Source organism: Lagopus muta, chromosome 8 (genome assembly GCF_023343835.1).
Source record: "Lagopus muta isolate bLagMut1 chromosome 8, bLagMut1 primary, whole genome shotgun sequence".
NCBI classification, from domain to species: Eukaryota; Metazoa; Chordata; class Aves; order Galliformes; family Phasianidae; genus Lagopus; species Lagopus muta.
Window position 1 is genome coordinate 509,069 of NC_064440.1, and position 17,526 is coordinate 526,594.

Below are 17,526 nucleotides of genomic sequence, written 5' to 3' on the forward strand. Positions count from 1 at the left end.
CTGCTCCACACCAGTGCTCAGCTAATGGTATTGCAGAGTGAGGGCAGAGCGCTGGTTTCAGCTCCTACTTTCAGGCCGTGGCCTTTAGTTTTTGCTTCCCTCCCTGTGGCTGGAAAATCATGCACTGATGCTGTTGTTCCAAAGAAAGCATTACTTTCCTGCCTTTGCCAAAAGGAAATCTGAGCAAAGCAAGGGAGGCCGAGCAAGTGAAAGAATGAACAGGCTGAGCTCGGGCAAGTGTCTAAAGCAAACAGTTCTTTAAGGACACGTTATTACAGCAAGTGGGATCTGTGCAGTAAGAATTGTTGTTGTGTGCAGGGTCGGAAAAATTAAGCAGATTTCTGTAGCTGCCAAGCCTAGTTCTTAGCTCCCGCATGAGCACAAACACGGAGCAGCCCTGGTGAGCTGCAAGAAGAGATTTATGTAATGTGCACCTAAACCACAAGTCACATGGCCCGCTTTCCGTTTTCATACTTTCTGATCGCTCAGAGAGGAGAAGTGTACCCAAACTGCCGTGCTTTGCCATGCTGCACTGAGCGCTGCCCTTCAGCGCCATGTCCCTGCGGCGGCTCGCCCAGCACAGCCAGCGTGCGGGCAGCGGGGATCGGGGCGTGCAGATGGACAGCAGGCGGCTGCAGCAGCTGGTCAGCACGGTGGGGACGCTGCCAAGGAGCCGCAAGCAGGTAGGGCACCTCCAGCCTGCAGGGCACCGCGGGCGGAGAGTGAGTTTGGGTGGCGATGGGCTCCTTCCAGCAGCTGTTGTGTGGGAGCACTGCCAAGGGGAGGTGCGGGAGAGACTGCGGGACTGTTGGCGGTCAGCAGAGCTCCTGCAGCTGGGATCCTGCCCGGCTGCGGCTCTTCGTTCCAGGTGTGCTGCGAGGCACAGGGGAGCATCCTGCTGCCTGGTGTTCCCTTAAACTTGGGCGTGCTTCAGCACGGTGGTCAGGCTGGGCTTTGTTCTGCATCCTTGGCAGGAAGCATCTATCGTGGGTTGTTTCCTTCCAAACTTTGGGCTGTTTTATTACAACTATTGTAGCTACTTTGGCTGTCCCTGTCGCTGTGCTTTTTGTACAATCAATCACAGAACCGCAGCATGGTTGGAAGGAACCCCTCAGCCCCAGCCCTGCCGTGGGCTGGCTGTCTCCCAGCTCAGGCTGCCCAGCACCCATCCATGGCCTGGGGCATCTCCAGGGACGGGGCACCTCAGCTCCAGGCAGTGCCACGGCCTCACTGCCCTCTGAGTAAGGAATTTCCTCCTCATATCTGACCTAAATCTCCTCTTCTAGTTCAAAAACACTTGTCCTGTCACTATCTGCCCAGGTACAAAGTCAGTCTCCCTCCTGTTTATAAGCTCCCTTTTCATGCGGAAAAGCAAATTTCTGTTGTTTGCAACGGGAGGTGAACAAAACTGCCTGTTGCTGCTGCTGTAAATTGCCAGCTGAGCAATTGTAGCCCACCTTTTTGTCTTGTGTGAATAAGCCTGAATTGAAAGTGCTTGAAATGCATTATAATCTTGAAGTGTTATCAGAAAACTGGCACATAGTGTCCAAGCACTGAAGGCTCTGCTTTGTGCAGCAACAGAAGCACATTCCTCCCATACAATCCTGGGGATGTAAAAGACAGCCAGAAGCAGACAAGCACTGGGCACACTGCATTGATGCAGCCACCAGCAGCAGTGATAGAGCAGCACTTCGTGGTTCTGCTGCAGATAAATGAGCAATAATGGCCGTGATGTGTTTGTGGGTGTTAACAAAGAATTCCAAGTGTGTTACTGCATGGCACCCCTTGCTCCTCCCTGCTTCTCTCTCCAGTTGAACACAGGTTCATAAAATGGAGGTTGTGTTGGTGGTTGCACATTGACCTGGCTTTGCAGTATTGAAGCCTAGGACTTTTTAGTATATTGACTGTACAATTTAGTGGTAATGTAATTCCTTATTTTTGGCTCATGTTTATGGAAAGCGTGGATGTTTAAGTGCTGATCCTGGCTTTTCTCAGGCCTCTGTAGGCACAAGGCTGCCTTGCCCAAAGCAGGGATGCTGGGTGCTTGTTGCCATGGCCATGCGTCTGCTTGGAAACATTATTTGGCCATCACTAGTAGCTGCTGAGAGCTGCCTGCAGCTTTGTGGTGTGTGTACGTGTGTGTGTCTGTTTTCTGCCTTTTTTGATGGGTGTTGAAGTTATAAATACCTACAGACTTTTTAGGGGGAAGGTGTGAAAGAAAGTTGAGGTCTCAGCATAACAAAAGTGTGATTTGGGTACAGTATAGGTGATACTTACAGCGTTAGTGGAAATCCCTGGCTTATACAGTTTTGCAGCTTCCTTGCCTTAGTGCTGAATGCAGATGTGCAGCAGGAGGTCCTCCTTTGATGCCCTACAGAACGCAGCATTCCTCTTTAGCAGCTGTGCCTTTTGTCCTCCCAGTTTCTGCCCTCCTGAGAAGCTGCACCTCCAGCAGTTTGTGTGAAGAGTTCCCTACTCCAGGCACTGTTCCCAGCAGATTTTTTTCTGGGGTTTCGTCACTATTTTTTCTCTTGCACTCACTGATGTGAGCACAGCAGCCCTCAGATCCCCGTGCAGCCCCTCCTGCCTCAAACCCCTCCGGTGTATGTATGGGTTGTATTCCCCAGCCACATCCTGCTGTGCTCACCTCTTCCTTGGGAGCGATGCCTGAGGGCTGACAGCCGGTTGGCAGAGGTCACATTGTCACCCCTGCACAAAATGTTATCAGCAGGTGACTCAGCTCCCCATTCTTAGCTCACTGCAGGCAGGCCGGGACAGCAGAAAGCTATTGGGCAGTGATGCTTTCACATCGGGTAGGGACTGGCAGTGCAGCACAGTCCCCCGGGGAGAAACATCCCTTGATGTTTTCTGGGTGTCAACAACTGGATCAAGAGCTAAGAGCACCCATGATTTTGCTTTTTCTCTGTGGTGTTCTTATCTTGGTAGTGCTGAATATCGTGTTTAAAAGATTTGGAATAATGCTATATTTGAGGGACTGATTTCCAACCTAACAGCAGCACAGTGGCATTCCTCCAGCAGCAGGCCGCAGGGAGCCCTGAGGAGCTGTGACCCCACTGACCCTTTTCCTTTCCCCTTTCTGCTTGCAGCTCGCTCTGACCAGATCCAGCTCCCTGGGGGACTGCTCCCGGCCGCAGAGGTACGGTGATGCCCTGCCAGCTGTGCTCATGCAGTGCAGCCCTGGGTGGGATGGACTCATGGGGGAAGTAGGGTGGAGGGGCTCAGGAATGGGGTCATAGAAAGATAAGGAGTCCCAATTGGAGGGGACCCACAAGGAACAGTGAGCCCTGCACAGCCCCACTTGAACCCAAAGTCTGAGGTTGGTGTCCCAGCTCTCCCTGAGCTGCAGCAGCTCGGGGCTGTGCCTGCTGTCCTGGGAGCTGTGCTGTGCCCACTGCCCTCTGCAGCACAGCCTTTCCCTGCTGTACAACCTGGGTAATCCTGAGTGCTTTTCTTGCAGACACTTCATTTCTATATTCAAAGAAGATAAGGAGACATTTGGCTTTGAAATCCAGGTGAGACTTATGTGACAAATTGATTCATTTAAAGATAAAATACTGTGTGAAATCTTCAGCATCACATCCTCCAAACTAGATTAACACGGGATGGGGTAGAGAAAGACACCTGTGAGTCCTTTGTGAAACTGGAGTGCTTAAGAAGCACCACAGAAATGGGATGTGCTTCTGAGGAGTTCTCATAGGTCACAGGTGAGAGCCTGGTCCATGGCAAGTTGGAGTGCTGACCATAGGAGACAGCTCAGATACAAAGCAGACAATGGAAACACCTTCTTTCCTCCTTAGGCAATCATGTTTTCAGAGAATGCCACGTAGAAATATTTTTATATAAAAGAGAGAGATCAAAATCCTCTCCTTTTCCTAGAAATCCCTTGTGCCTGCTGTATGAAATGACCTGGCACTGCCATGTACAGAGGGACGTGCTAGCTTTGGTGAAAGGAGTGCTATGGGAAAGCCCAACTTGTTCAGAGTTGATTCTGTGACTAATGGTTGTGTAAGTGCTCGGCTCAGGAACACTTTCAGAGAGCTTTCAGAAGGGAAAATAATTGAGTCCATTATCGGGCTTTTGTACAAATTGCCAGGGCAGATTTTCATTATATGTGACATTCTGATTAAAAATAATTGTTCTTGGCGTGTTTCTTCCTGAACGTACATTCAGTGAGAGCATTTCACTAGAAAGTCCAGGCTGTGAAATGACAGCGTCAGTTTGGTACCAAGCATAAGGCATTATTTAGAAGTTGCAGTTTCATTATTGCTACAATTTGATCGTAGGCAAACCAGAATACGAGGATGTGAAATTCTGGGTCTGCCATCTGCAAGGAGCTCCTCAGAGCTACAGCCATGGCAGAACGTGGGGTCTCTTGTGTGCTGCTTGTGCTGGTACTTCCCACTTATTAAGTGGATTCTGGTGGTGACGTGGACTCAGTGTGCCTCTGTCTGTGCCCAGATTTTGCACATCAGCTGCTTCGAGTCACATCTTTCCCAGCACTGTGGCAACCTAAAGCCCAGTTATCCACCCAAAGTAACGGCCTGGCTTCTTCTGCGGTCTGTGAAGAGAGGAAGGTGTGTGGTGAGGGAATCCCATCCTCCTGGTCAAAAATGGGGCTCTTAGGGCCACCAGTCACTCACTGGGGCCATCTGCCCCTCTGGGTGGCTCTGGCGGGGATGCTGAGCTGGTGGACAGATGTCTAGCTAGGCATGGTGAATCTCATCCTGCTTCTCTGGGACACTCAACGAGGTCCAAACAGAAGGACAGGCATGTCCTACTGCCTCAGTTATGCAGATTCCTTCAGAATCCTCAGCACAGAATCACAGAATGGCCTGGGTTGGAAGGGACCTCAAGGATCATGAAGTTCCAACCCCCCCACTACAGGCAGGGCCACCAGCCTCCACATTTCATAGCAGCCCAGGCTGCCTAGGGCCCCATCCAACCTGGCCTTGAACACCTCCAGGGACAGGGCATCACATGATTTGGTGTTCTTAGTTTAGCTGAAAGTTTTGCTGATGGTTTTAAGGCTGAAATCACCATATTGTTGTGATTTGCTCTAATAAACTCTGAACTCGTGATAGAATTCATCTCTGTTCTCAGCCAGTGTTGACTGAGGAATTTGGGAATCTATCATGACGTATGTAAGGTAGGTTTGACTGTCGTAGGTTTTCAGGAACTTCAGTTTCAGTCTTAAACAGCCTCTTGGCAGAGGATGTGGCTGAATACTGATATTTGCATGCAACCCAAAAGACATTTCCTGTCAACACAAGATGCTCTGGTCGTATCTCTCAGTTTAGCACTTTTCTAAATGAATGTCAGAGTTGATAACAGGACGATGGATTCTACCAAGAGTTATGATAATACAACCTGCTCAACACAGCCTCTCATTTTAAAAAAGAGTGTGAAATGAAAATAGATCACATGACAGTATTTCAAATATTACTTGTAGTCATGTCTTCAATATCAGCAGCACTTTTCCTTTGCTATTTACAGACTATTAGATTTCCAAACCAAACCGATTACTCCTTGGAGGTATGCACTTGCGTCTGCAAAATTCAAGAGGAAAGTCCTGCCCATGTTTCTGGTCTTCAAATTGGTAATGACTTGCTTTTTTCCTATCTGCGGGTGGCCCTAGTTGCTTTTCTCCATGTTAGTTCTGTTTTAGAGAATGTGGTAGGGATGTGTGTGCTGAAGATGCTCCTTGCAGCTTCTTATCTCTACAGGTGATATTCTTGCCAACGTCAATGGAGTGAACACCGATGGTTTTAGTCACAAGCAAATTGTAGACTTGATAAAGTCTTCAGGGAACTATTTAAGGTAGGCATCTGCCCTTCACAGTGCTTTGAGTTTGACGTGGTACTGCTGGAAACCATGAAACCTTCTTGTGCTAAGCAGCAGTGCCACACTCACAGACACACAGCACTGTGATGTGCATCTCTTGCCCATGCTGTGACTTTGCTCATCCCACAGCAGCTGCTGAATCCATCCGTGGAGGGGAGTTGATGGCACATTAGGGCACCCTCCATCCTGTCTGCATCGCCTCCCTAAGGACCCCATGGCCCCATGTGCTGCTGTAGGGCACCACTCCCCCATGCTGGTACCCAAAGCCCCTCTTCTTTCCAGGCTGGAGACTGTCAATGGGGCCCTGTTCCTGAGGAAGATGGAGCTGGAGAACAAGCTGCAGCTGCTGAAGGTAACATGGTGAACCACTGTGCTGCTGTGAAGTGCAGAGTGCTGCCATGGGTCTGATGTTTGTGGGGGCAGCCGTGGGGTACAGTGGGGGCTGGGGAGCCGTGTGTCCCCAGTGCTGCTGCTGGCAGCCCTGCTGCCTCCCTGGTGGATGCTGTGGGGGCCGGATGCCAGTGCTGTGTGTGGGGGTGATGTCAGCACCACCTCACTGAGCGCACTGCGGCATCGCTCCAGCTGCAGCATCAGCCTGCACATGAGGCTGCCGTGCCACAACCATGGGGCCCTGGCTCCCCATCACATCCCGAGGACCCACATGTCTCCAACTCTGGGGCTGCAAAGCATCTCTGTGAGCCCCTGGGCATTTTTTGAAAGCATCCAAGTTCTTGTCCTTCCAGGGGTGCTGAGCTTCTCCAGCTTTTTTGCTGCCTGATGCAGGGAAGAAATAATGCTGACTGCATGTCATAGGCTTGTTTTCCATTAGGTCAAATGATGAAAAAAATAATCAAAAAATCATTTTGATAATTTTGACCTCCTCTTAAGATAACTTTGGCCTCTTCTTAAACATGGTCAGAGTGAGAATTGATGAGTGCTGTAAGTGAACAGTAAGCTGGGCCAGCATTTGGAGAATGTCAAAGTGTGGCTTGTAGACACTTTGGAGTATTCTTTACCTGATGGAGAGTTTTTCCTGATGGCAGCACTGAGCCAAGACCCTCCCTGCAGGAATGGAGTACTTCAAACTGGATACTGATCTGGCTAGAATAAACCTCATGACAAATGTTCAGGCTTGCCAGAACTTTGCAGCAGGGATGGGATTTGCCATCTGGGAACAACGCCTGTGTGAGCAGTGCTGTGGCTGCCCCTCCCCGTATGGTTCAGAGAACTCAGGAAGACAGAAGCTGCTGTGAAACACTCAGCTTTCAGATAGCAGTGGTTTCCCAAAAGTGCCAAGCCTCTGCAAGGAGAGCTTTCACTGTTGTGTGAAGTCAGGTGTGAGCCTGGCCCTGTGTGTCCGCACTCCTACCTGATGCATGGCACAGGGCTGTGCCCAGCATCAGTGCCGTGTCACCATGCCATGCCACAGAGCACAGAGCTTTGCCTGGGCACTTTGCATGGATAGCCATGTAACTTGCCAGACTGCCCTGTTGTGTGCTCATGCAGGTTGCCGAGGAAGTGTGCGGTGTTTTCCTGTGGACCCAGCAGCACTCACTTGGCAGCTTCTTAACCAGTGCAGCAGTTGGTTGTTAGATCAGTGGCTGACCTGCAACAGAGGAAATAACATAATGCTGCTCGCTGGTAGGGTGGGATGTCAGCACGTCAGCAGTGGCTCAGTGAAAGGCCATCTGAGTACAGCTGCCTGCATTCCAGATTTCAGCCTTCTGCTTTTGCACATTTCACGCAGAAAGTGCCTCAGCCAAAGCACTTTGCTCAGGGAAGCTGGAGGAGGCTTGCTGAGCCCCAGGAATGCTGTGTTGTGCAGAAAGAGGGCACACCTCCGCATCCTGTAGGCAAAGAGTGCTCTCTGGGAACCTGCTTTATTTGAAGTGTTTTGTAACTTTGTGAAAGTGTGAATGACAGTCAGCTCTTTTAATCCTTCACAGCAAACTCTGCAGCAGAAGTGGGTGGAGTTGCGCTCCCTGCACTTACAGGAACAGCGTTTGCTGCATGGTGAGTCTCCGTTTCCGGGTGGGAAACCGCAGCGCTGCTGAGACCTCTGGGGGAAGCTGGGGCTGAGCAGCACCACGCACTCCTCTAACCTGGTTTCCATCTGCTTTCTTTTTTTCCTTCTTAATGACCCCGGGGGAAGCTTTTTATCAGTGTCTGAAGAATTTGGGCGCTGGGCTGATGTATGAGTTCTAGGAGAGGAGTTCATGTGGGTTGGAAAGCTTCTTTTCTGTTCTCTGTTTTCAATTGGACTTTGCTTCTGCATTTTGGGGCAAGGCAGCAGTAGAGAGTCCCGTATAGCTGGAAAAGTGGGATGAGATATGATGTGGGTAAGATATTGCCCAGCCCCACGGTGGGATGGAAGGGCAGGAGGCTGGGCCAGAACGAAGGCCCAGCTGGTGGCCCTGGCTGGGCGGAGAACAGGAGCGGGGCTGACCGCCCTGCACAGATCTAGGCAGCTCTGCAGAGCTGTAGGCTGCGTCTGCTTGCAGGAGCTCGCTGATGCTGTTGAATAACACTCCTTGACCTCTGCTTCCAGGAGAGGTGAATGACAACGCTCTGCTGGAGCTGGAAGAGGCCAACTTATCTGAGGACTGTATGCCAAGACCACTCTCTCCGACCAAGACCCGATTCTCCAGCGAGAGCAGCTCCCGGAGCCGCCTGAGCTCCATGACTCTGGACAGCGAGGACAGCTTCTACCAGAGCGGTGCCTTCGACGACTCTGCAGCAGAGAGCCTGAGCCGCCAGTCCAGCATGGACGACGACTGCTTCCTACCGAGGGATGGCGATGGCACGGCCGGGAGGTGCTCCCTGCGCAGGCACCGCAGCATCAGCCTGGCCAGCAGCGGCTCCATGTCGCCACTGTGGGAGAGCGGCGGCAGCTCCAGCAGCTTCGGGACGCTCCCGAGGAAGAGCAGGAGATCGAGCGTTCGAAAGCAGCTCCTGAAATTCATTCCAGGTCTTCACCGGGCGCTGGAGGAGGAGGAAAGCCGGGTGTGACCCTGCGTTCCCCAGGGCCAGGAGGAGCAGCATGAGGCTGCGTTTGTTCCTTACCCACACGGCCTTACAGCAGGACTGATGGTATTTAAAATGCTCTGATTTATTAATTATTTTAATTTTTAATCGGAGTGAATCGTGGACTTCTTCATTAACATAAAAAATGACTAGCTCCAAGACGTGAAGAACTGTGAGCGACTCCCTCAGCATATTTAGTGTTAATGACGGGTTTTAATCAAGTGCAAATTTTCTAACTATTTATTTTCTGTTACCGAAGTCAATCTTCAGAGATCTTCAATAAAGCGAGAGCTTCTACTAAGGTGGTGATTAGGAGCAGGGCAGAGCCCAGACCTCGTCCAGGGGTAGGTCCCAGAGGTGATGCTGGGATGGACAGTGCTGCTGCTCGGGGGCACTGCTCAGCTGAACCTCCCTTACTGCAGGGGATGTGCAGCACCAATGTCCTGGGTTACGCAGCAGAGCCCTGCGCCCAGCCTGTGCTGCAGAACTGCACGCTGCTGATGGAGGAGAGCTGCTGTGCTGCTGGCTTGTGCAGGACGGAAGGCATTGGTGCTGATACAAGAGGGATGTGCTGGGGTGGGGTGTGTGGCGGTGAGTGCAGGGCGAGTGCGATGGAGAGCAGCAGCAGTGCTGGGGGTCCCTTCCAACATAACCCATTCCGTGATTCGATCATCTGTGAGTTTGGGAGGGAGGAAAACAGACTGTTGGCAATGCTGAGATACTGAAGGGAGAATCCCAGTGGAGTGGGGGCTATGGGAGTGTGGTGCTCTGTGACCCATGTTGTGGTACAGCTTGGCAGTGTGGCAATTTGGGCCCTGCTGAAGCCATGGGACTTTTTTGTGCCGTTCCTACCAGGCTTGCTAGAAGAGCATTTTCTGTGCCCAGTGACGGGTCATTTCTGTGCTAGATGTCATCACCATCGCCCCTTGAGGTTGCTGTGGTCAGATTGGCTAACTGGAATTTCAGCAGGTTGGAGAAAATGCTAATCAGCATGCCATGGTCTGACTGCACCATCCAGGCTCACTGAGCTCTTAGCTCTGCACGGTGCAGAGGCAGATGTTCACCATGAGGATGAGCGAGGATGGCTGTGCTGTGGTGCAACCAACCCCTGGACAGGGTTCCCCATGGCTCTCCTCACTGGAGCTCCTTTTTAGACACAGAGGTTTCAACCCATGGTTTGTTGTCCTGAGGCGCAGCTTCCCTCTGCCAACAGAGGTGTTTGAAAGAATGAGGACAAGTAGAGGTCATTTCCAAGTGGACACTGATGGCAGGCACAGAACTGTCCGAGTGACAGCAGCCATGGGCACCATGGCCAGCCAACCCAGTTGATTTAATGCCCAGAAGAGATCCCACATTTGAAAAGGGACATTACACTCAGTCATGCTTGTGCAGTGTAGAGAGGCAAATATTCCCATTTTGTACCCTCTGCCAAGTGACGTGCCTGATTTACTGGTGGAAAGACATCTCACTCGGCTAATTTGTTTGCTTATCATTACTAAATGATGCCTGGGGAAGCCATACTTTCCAAGTACCTTCCAAGTCCATTTCAGTATCCAGATTAATCACCAGAAATACACAGATTGCAAATGGGCTAAGAGCCCTCTTTGGTGCATAATGTTATGAAGAAGCAGACTGGGAATTCCTCAGGTACCATCATTTTCACTTGTAAGTAAATATATGGTTTATTTTCAGGGCTTCCAGGAAAACAGGGGCATCTCTGCCCCCACGGCTCCCCAGAAACATGCTTTGCATTGCCATCACACGCTCCTTGGTGCAGGCTGTGGGCTCTGGGCAGGCAGTTGCATTGCTGCACATCCTGCTCCTCCTTTTGCATAAAAGGTGTTCAAAATGCGATGTGAGCTTTGCTCCTGGGGCTGCATCTTGGTGGGAATTAATGCAGGTTTGTGGTCACAAGCAGTAACTCTTGGTGTGAAAGGGTAACTCACTGTGCTGGCTGATGTGTGCCTGCTGGTACTGTGGAGGGACCCAGCGTACCCGTACAGCCAACTGACCTAAGAAAGCCTTAAAAAGACTGTTAGGGAGGCGATGCTGTTTCTGCAGTGGTGGGAGCGAGCTCTGGTTGCTACAGCAAAGTGTGTGACCACAGCGCGGTGTTCTGGCGGCCAGGAGCTGCACAGCGCATCAAAAACAGGATGTGGGCGATCACAGCTCTGCAGCGGGCTGGGGCCGGGGGGGAGGAGCACGGGCAAACTGCAGAGCCGAGGGAATGAGCGCTGTTCTGAGCGGCGCTGCTCCGCGCAAGCGGCAGCAGAAAGCGCTGAGGGCAGCCCGAGGTGTGCGAGGAGAATCACGGAACTGCAGACCATCTCGAGTTGGAAGGGACCCACAAGGAGTCCATCGAGTCCAACCCCTGGCCCCACATAGGACCACTGAAAACCGAAACCCTATGGCTGAGAGCGGTGTCCCAACGCTCCCTGAGCTCCGGCAGCACTGGGCTGTGCTGCCCGCTGCCCTGAGGAGCTGTGCAGTGCCCACCGCCCTCTGGGGGAAAGCCATAGAACCACAGCCCGGTTGGCTCGGAAGGGACCTCAGAGCCCTCCAGTCCCTCCCCTGCTGCGGGCTGGTTGTCGCCAGCAGCTCAGGGCCCAGGTGGGATGCCTGGCCTTGGGTGGGCTTTGTGCTTGGCTCTCTCTCGGGCTGTACTTTCTGTAGCTGATGTTTTTTGTTTCTTTTTCCCCCAAAGCCATGGGATGTGTTCTGGCTTCTGCAGGGATTATGATGGAAAACTATTCTGGCTTCAAATTTATCCTGCAACTGCTCTCCCCTTGCTGTCTGGAGACCTGACCCTGGAAGCCATGGGCTTACATGAGGTTTCTGCACCTTCCTGTCTCAGCCTCGGGTTTCTGCCTGCCCCTGGTTCCGTTCTGCTCGGAGGCAACTCTCATTTCAGTGGCTGATCTCCACCTGCATTTCAGGGTCAGCTGTGCTTCTTCTGCCTTCTGTGGGTGCTTCTGCCCAGGTGAGTTCTGCTTTCACCAAGTATTTCTGTTCTGTGCAGCTGCTTTAGAGGCTTCTGTGCAAAGCAGTGGAGGCAGCCAGCTCTCGTGGTGCTGAGGGGGTTACGGAGTGCAGTTACCTGGGGTGCAAGTGGTGAGCACACCTTGCATATCCACAAAGCTAGGAATTGCCTTTGGTCAGTACTGTTCCATTCCAGCCACAATTCAGGTGAGACAGTCCTGGAACTTCGTGCCTGCCGCACAGCCCCATTACATCCACAGTTGTGCAGCTCTGTGCCTTTCAGACCAGGCAGCATTAAGTTGCAGAGGCAGTCAAGAAGTGCCCGATGGCCTCGGCTCACTGTTCCTGGAACAAGGGCAGGAGCAGCACTGCCTTGCCCTGGCCCAAGGCTGCAGCACCCGCTACAGCCGAGCTGTGTGACTGGAGCAGAAATGTGGAGGCAGGCGATGAGCTACAGAGAGCACGAGGAGCAGTGTGAGCACCTCATGGAATGGCTGCTTAGTATTGCTGAGATGGAGTTGTGGCTCTAATGAGGCTCTCCTATGTGCCTTCCTGCTGTCTTCACTCACAGTGCTACCTGCGAAATGTGAGGGGAGGGACTTCTGGAGTGGAAACGTCCCGCTTCAAAGGTCACTCGGGAAGTGGTTCAGAAGAGAGTCGTGCAAGTAGTGCTATGACCACCAGGTGCTAATTGGGAATGGTGCCTCTGGGTGAGGACGGAGTGTGCCACCAATAGATGGCACCAGGCTGTGTCTCAGGGCTTCTACAGCGCCGTGGCCACCAGAGGGAAGCTGTGGGGACAGGACCCGGCCACCAAGGAGCAGCGTTCACCAAAGGGCCGTTTGGATTAGTTTGGGGCTATGCCAATAGCTCAGAAGAACAGAAATAACCTCTCAGCTCTGCAGCCTGTGACGCACACCCGCAGCAGTTTCCCACCATTTGCACCCGTTTTTCTTGGACTCGTTTTTCCAACAAAAGATCGATGTTATGAATCAATCGCACCAACCCCACGTACAGTGCAATTGGAAGTCGTTGAGTTACAGATGCAAACTCACAGCTGAACTAAAACAGTCACAGGGCTTTGGCTCTGCTTTTAATCGAGGTCTGACCTCAACAAGAGGATTTCCAAATCCCGGAGCCCAAAGATGTCAGAAATGTTGCATTGTACGAATACAAAAAAGTTGTTCAGAGCAGGAGATTACATCCTTACGTAAACCTGGCTCTGGTCGGCAGGGCAGGGTTCAGCTGTGGTCAGGAAAGGGCCGGCTGCAGCCCTCACACGCCGTCTGGCTGGAAGGTCCGGCTGGCAGCTCCTACACGCACATTTGTCTCACGCCTTCCCCTTCCATATTCCTCAGGGAGCATTTCTGCAACCCAAAGGCGCCTTTCTACGGAGCGGCCGCTGAGCATCCCCTGGGATGTGATGTCATGTCGGTGCCCTCGCTCCGTGCCGGTGGTACCAATGTGGCCCCGGCGCACCGGAGCTGCGCGGGGCAGAGCCGGAGCCGCGCTAAGCCGGTTATGGGGCTGCGACGGGGCGGTCACCCTCTGAGGATTACGGGGTGAGAACAGCCGGTGCTCCCGCTGCGGGGGAAGGCACAAAGGGCCATTGTGCGGGAAGACAAAATCTCTGTGTGTGACCGCGGCTGACACGTTAGAGCCCCGCTCTGCGCGCCAGCACAAAAGCCGCCTTGCTTCATATTGTTTGTTTATGTAAATGGCAGTGGGCATTTAACCGTGCGGCCGGGGCAGCCCGCGTGGTGGCTGAGACGCCGATTGGACCCCGCGGTGCCACGGCCAAACCCCGCGCTGTCACCGCCGGGGCTGAGCAGGGCCGGCTGCCCGCACACGCGGCCCGGCGCCGGGCGCTCAGCATGAGCGACAACGTGTCCTCGGTGCCCGGCCTGCCAGCGTGCAACGGGACCGCGGCCCCCCAGGAGGGCCTGCCGCTGGCTGACGGCATCACCGATGGCATCACCGGAGCCGTGGGGACGGTGCCCTGCGTGGAGGCGGGTGCGCAGCCCGGCACTCTGCTGGCAAAAGGAAATGTGGAGGAAAGCGGGAACTCGTCGGCGGAGGATGTAGCACGTGGGGACTGTGATGGAGAGCAGCGATGCAGAGGTAATGTGCAGTGCTGCCTTTTTGTTTAGTATTTGGGCGGAAAAGATTGTTTGATGTGCAGCCTTACGAACAGCTGGATGTGTTATGTGTGCTGCTCAGAGCTCCTGAGCTGCAACTGTGGGTGTCAAGACTTGGAGTAATTGTTAGCGACAGATCTGAGCTGGTGGTTACAAAGGATGGATTGGAATGTATGTGACCAAAGAAAAGAGCAATTTCTTAGCTCTGCTCGAAAATTCTGCTGCCAATCTGCAACAATTAAAGCCTAATTATTGTCACTAACTGTTCCACGAGTCCAATTCTTGTCCTTTGTATTTCCCAAAGAAAAGCAAGAGGACAACATTGCGATGCTGCAGGAGGGAGCAGCTGAGCCCCAGGATACAACTGAGCCCCAGGACATGGGAGCCTGCAGGCAGGAGCTGGAGGAAGGTAATGCAGAATGCTGTGTGTGCAGAGTGCTGGAGCCTGAGCATGGCAGCAAGCAGCCTCCCAGATAGTGTTATGCAGAGTTTTATCACTTCCAAATTCAGCCAAAACCTCGCGTTGCATTGCAGAGGACAGAGATGCATTCCTGCCTGTAGCTGCGTGTCCTCACTACCCAGACCCTTTTCCTCCCTGATTTATGAGGGCTCCAGTGTAATGTCCCAGTGTTGAGCATTCATGTGGATGCTTCTGGGCTCCTCACAGGGACAGGGGGTGGCTGGGATGAGAGCTGGTGGCTCTCATGGCTGCTGCTGTCCCATGTTGCTGCCCCCACCCGCATGCCCAGCAGGCTGCTGTGAGCTGCTGATTCCTATATGTCAGCTGCCACATCGATACTGAGCTCCTCATCAGAGGGGAGCAAATGAGCAGCTTGGGGTGATTGTCACAGAGCTGAGCCGTGTGAATGCAGATACAGGAGGTACATGGCTGTGCCTCATGATCAGAAACTGGTGTACCTTTCCCTAAGAAAGCAAAATATATATGAGCATTTGTCCTAAGCAAAATACGTCTGAATGGCTTTGAGATGAGTCAGGATGGAGGCTTTCCCTCTCCATACCAACATCCCCACTCCAGCTGTGCTGCTTTGCAAGTGCACAATAAAATCTATTAAACGATCCTGCACGGCCCCCTCACCTCAGCCACGAGCACTTTATCTCCAAATTGCAGGCAGCTTTTTAGTACCTGACCAATTTAGTCTAATTACTACCCAGAACCCTGCAGGCAGACACTGAATAGAGTGTTTGTTGTGACATGGGAGCAGAGATGTGCCAAGCAGAACAATACCAAACGCTTCCCAAGTGGGGACGTGTGTTTGCCCACGTCCTGGGTGGGCAGAGGGTCTGAGCCCCAAGGGGTGCAGCTATGGCACTGTTGTGTGCTGGGCTGCGCCTGCAATGCGTGTGTGCACGGTGGGTGCAGCCTGGGGGTGTCACACCTCATCCTGGGGGTGTCACAACTCATCCTGGAGGTGTCACTCCTCATCCACCCGAGTGAGACGGGGCTCACCATACTTCTCTGTGCCACAGGGCAGCGGGCGCTGGGTACAGCAGGCACAGCGGGCAGTGCTGGTGGGGAGGATGCGGTGACCCCCACGGACAGCACCGAGCAGAGAGGGAAAGATGCTGAGGAGGAAGAAGAGGAGGAGGAAGAGGAGGAGGAGGAGGACACCGAGGAGGACGAGGTGCAGGTGATAGAGGTGCCGAAGGGGAGCGGCGCGGTCCCCCAGCAGCAGGAGGGCAGCATGGAGATGTCCCCCCCCTGCAGCCCCACCTGCAATGCGCCAGCAGAGAGGGCTGGGGAGCAGCTGGGGCTGGGGAAGAAGAACGACATCTCCAGGCACAGCTACTCCCGGTACAACACCATCTCCTACAGGAAGATCAGGAAAGGAAACACCAAACAAAGAATCGATGAATTTGAGTCCATGATGCACTTATAAACCGAGGTGGGGAATCTCTTAATGTGCCTGAGAGCTCGTGCTGGTTCTGGTTTTGTTTGTGTCCCAAGGCACGGCCTTCACACAGCACAGATCCACCCCTGCTTCCTTTTTGTATGTGATTTCCCAACTACCTTCCCCTTGACAGCAGGTGGGGCATCCATAGGACAGGGAACGATTGGTTTGCTGAAGGTGTAACGTCAATTCACTTCAATTCACTGTTCCTTTTCTCTCCATTTTTCATACCCACACTCACACGGCAGCATGCCCTGAGCACACTGCAGTCCTCGTGCTGCTGGGGTGGTTGGGGCCACACAGCCCAGCTTCAGTGAGCACAGCCCAACCCAGCCCCATGCAGCCCTGGGATCGGTCCAGTACAGGCTGCCAGCACCACAGCTGTGTTCTCCACATGCTGCCATTTTGCATTGTGGCTGCATTTCTTAACGTTTCTTCTCAATTTTCAAACTAAGTTTAGATGCAAAATTTTATTTTATTTTGAGACAAAGCAGGTTTCAGGAGTAATATTTTTTTGCCACCTGAACACAGCCTTTTCCCTTTCTCCATTTTAAAGCTCTCTTGTATAACCACGGTGCTGTGGATGCGTTCTCTTTCAAACTATTTTATGGAAAGCTTTGTCTTGAGTTGGGATCAAGCTTTGCAGACATCATCCCAGAAAGGACTGGGGATCTTTTAGGAAAGGAGAGGCGGTCTGAGCAGGGTTGGACCGTGCCTCCCACCCTAGCACTCCCCTTCAGCCATCACTGCTTTTTTAATTCTCAGTTTTACATTATTTCCAGCAGCACTGAGTATTGCTTTGACTTTTTTTTGTTCCACAGAAAGGCAATTATTTATTGGCAACGTCAAAATAATAAATGGCAATTCTGTATTGTACAAACAAAACACAGTCCTCATTGTACCATTCAGAATTGTTTATTTGCTCTTTGGTTTGCAAAAACCTCAGAGGTTGGTTGTATGCCCCATAGTGCCGGTCTGTTCCCCGCTGCCTGGTGCTCCCCCGGCCCCGCTCAGCACTTCCCGGCAGGCTGCTGGCACCTGCCTGCTCCCCCTGCTCCTTCCCAGGCACTGGAGGGGCTGCACTGTGGGCAGCTCCAACCCCACTGCAGGTCTCCATTTATCACCTGCCTGTACCGTGTTGCAGTGCTTGGCTTGCATTCTCAGGGCTGTGCACAGGGGAGGTGCTCTGTGGGAAGGCCCTGCAGAGGATCAGGACAGGCTGATTGCTGGGCTGTGGGCAATGGGGTGAAGTTCAATGAGACCAAATGCCGGGTCCTGCACTTTGGCCACAGCAACCCCATGCAGCACTACAGGCATGGGGCAGTGGATGGAAGGCTGTGTGGAGGAAAAGGATCTGGGGCTGTTTGTGGGTGGCTGCTGATCGTGAGCCAGCAGTGTGGCCAAGAAGGCCAACAGCATCCTGGTTGTGTCAGCAGTGGTGCAGCCAGCAGAGCAGGAGGCGATTGTCCCTCTGTACTCAGCTCTGGTGAGGCTGCACCTCAGTGCTGTGTTCAGTTTTGGGCCCTTCTCTACCAGAAAGACACTGAGGTCCTGGAGTGCGCCCAGAGAAGGGCAATGGAGATGTGCAGGCTCTGAGCACAGACCTATGGAGA

The 17,526-nt window shown here is 52.7% G+C and overlaps 2 protein-coding genes across 5 annotated transcripts; both read left to right on the top strand.

Annotated features, from left to right (window-relative positions):
- Positions 1–468: 468 nt before the first annotated feature.
- Positions 469–9,199, top strand: LOC125697022 (cytohesin 1 interacting protein). The gene is made up of 8 exons (XM_048953519.1): positions 469–683; positions 3,108–3,157; positions 3,479–3,533; positions 5,515–5,617; positions 5,745–5,838; positions 6,145–6,214; positions 7,809–7,875; positions 8,411–9,199. Exons 1-8 carry the CDS (start codon positions 555–557, stop codon positions 8,869–8,871), a joined length of 1,029 nt encoding a protein of 342 aa, XP_048809476.1. The 5' UTR covers positions 469–554; the 3' UTR covers positions 8,872–9,199.
- A 117-nt stretch (positions 9,200–9,316) lies between these two features.
- Positions 9,317–17,266, top strand: ERMN (ermin). Of its 4 annotated transcripts, none has more exons than XM_048953653.1 (4): positions 9,317–11,496; positions 11,591–11,866; positions 14,308–14,412; positions 15,492–17,266. In XM_048953653.1, exons 2-4 carry the CDS (start codon positions 11,713–11,715, stop codon positions 15,899–15,901), a joined length of 669 nt encoding a protein of 222 aa, XP_048809610.1. In that variant the 5' UTR covers positions 9,317–11,496; positions 11,591–11,712; the 3' UTR covers positions 15,902–17,266. The 4 variants fall into 4 exon arrangements, with proteins under 4 accessions (XP_048809610.1, XP_048809609.1, XP_048809608.1 ...); XM_048953651.1 differs by lacking the exon at positions 9,317–11,496 and adding an exon at positions 12,437–13,986 and having other exon boundaries at positions 11,783–11,866; XM_048953652.1 differs by having other exon boundaries at positions 9,317–11,866.
- Positions 17,267–17,526: the final 260 nt, after the last annotated feature.

Excerpts from the sequence above, each read along its gene's own strand:
- LOC125697022 (XM_048953519.1), top strand. The coding sequence starts at position 555 with ATGTCCCTGCGGCGGCTCGCCCAGCACAGCCAGCGTGCGGGCAGCGGG. Across the intron at positions 684-3,107 it reads TGCCAAGGAGCCGCAAGCAG|CTCGCTCTGACCAGATCCAG; the intron begins GTAGGGCACCTC and ends TTCTGCTTGCAG. Across the intron at positions 7,876-8,410 it reads GGAACAGCGTTTGCTGCATG|GAGAGGTGAATGACAACGCT; the intron begins GTGAGTCTCCGT and ends CTCTGCTTCCAG.
- ERMN (XM_048953651.1), top strand. The coding sequence starts at position 13,740 with ATGAGCGACAACGTGTCCTCGGTGCCCGGCCTGCCAGCGTGCAACGGG. Across the intron at positions 13,987-14,307 it reads TGGAGAGCAGCGATGCAGAG|AAAAGCAAGAGGACAACATT; the intron begins GTAATGTGCAGT and ends TATTTCCCAAAG. Across the intron at positions 14,413-15,491 it reads CAGGCAGGAGCTGGAGGAAG|GGCAGCGGGCGCTGGGTACA; the intron begins GTAATGCAGAAT and ends TCTGTGCCACAG.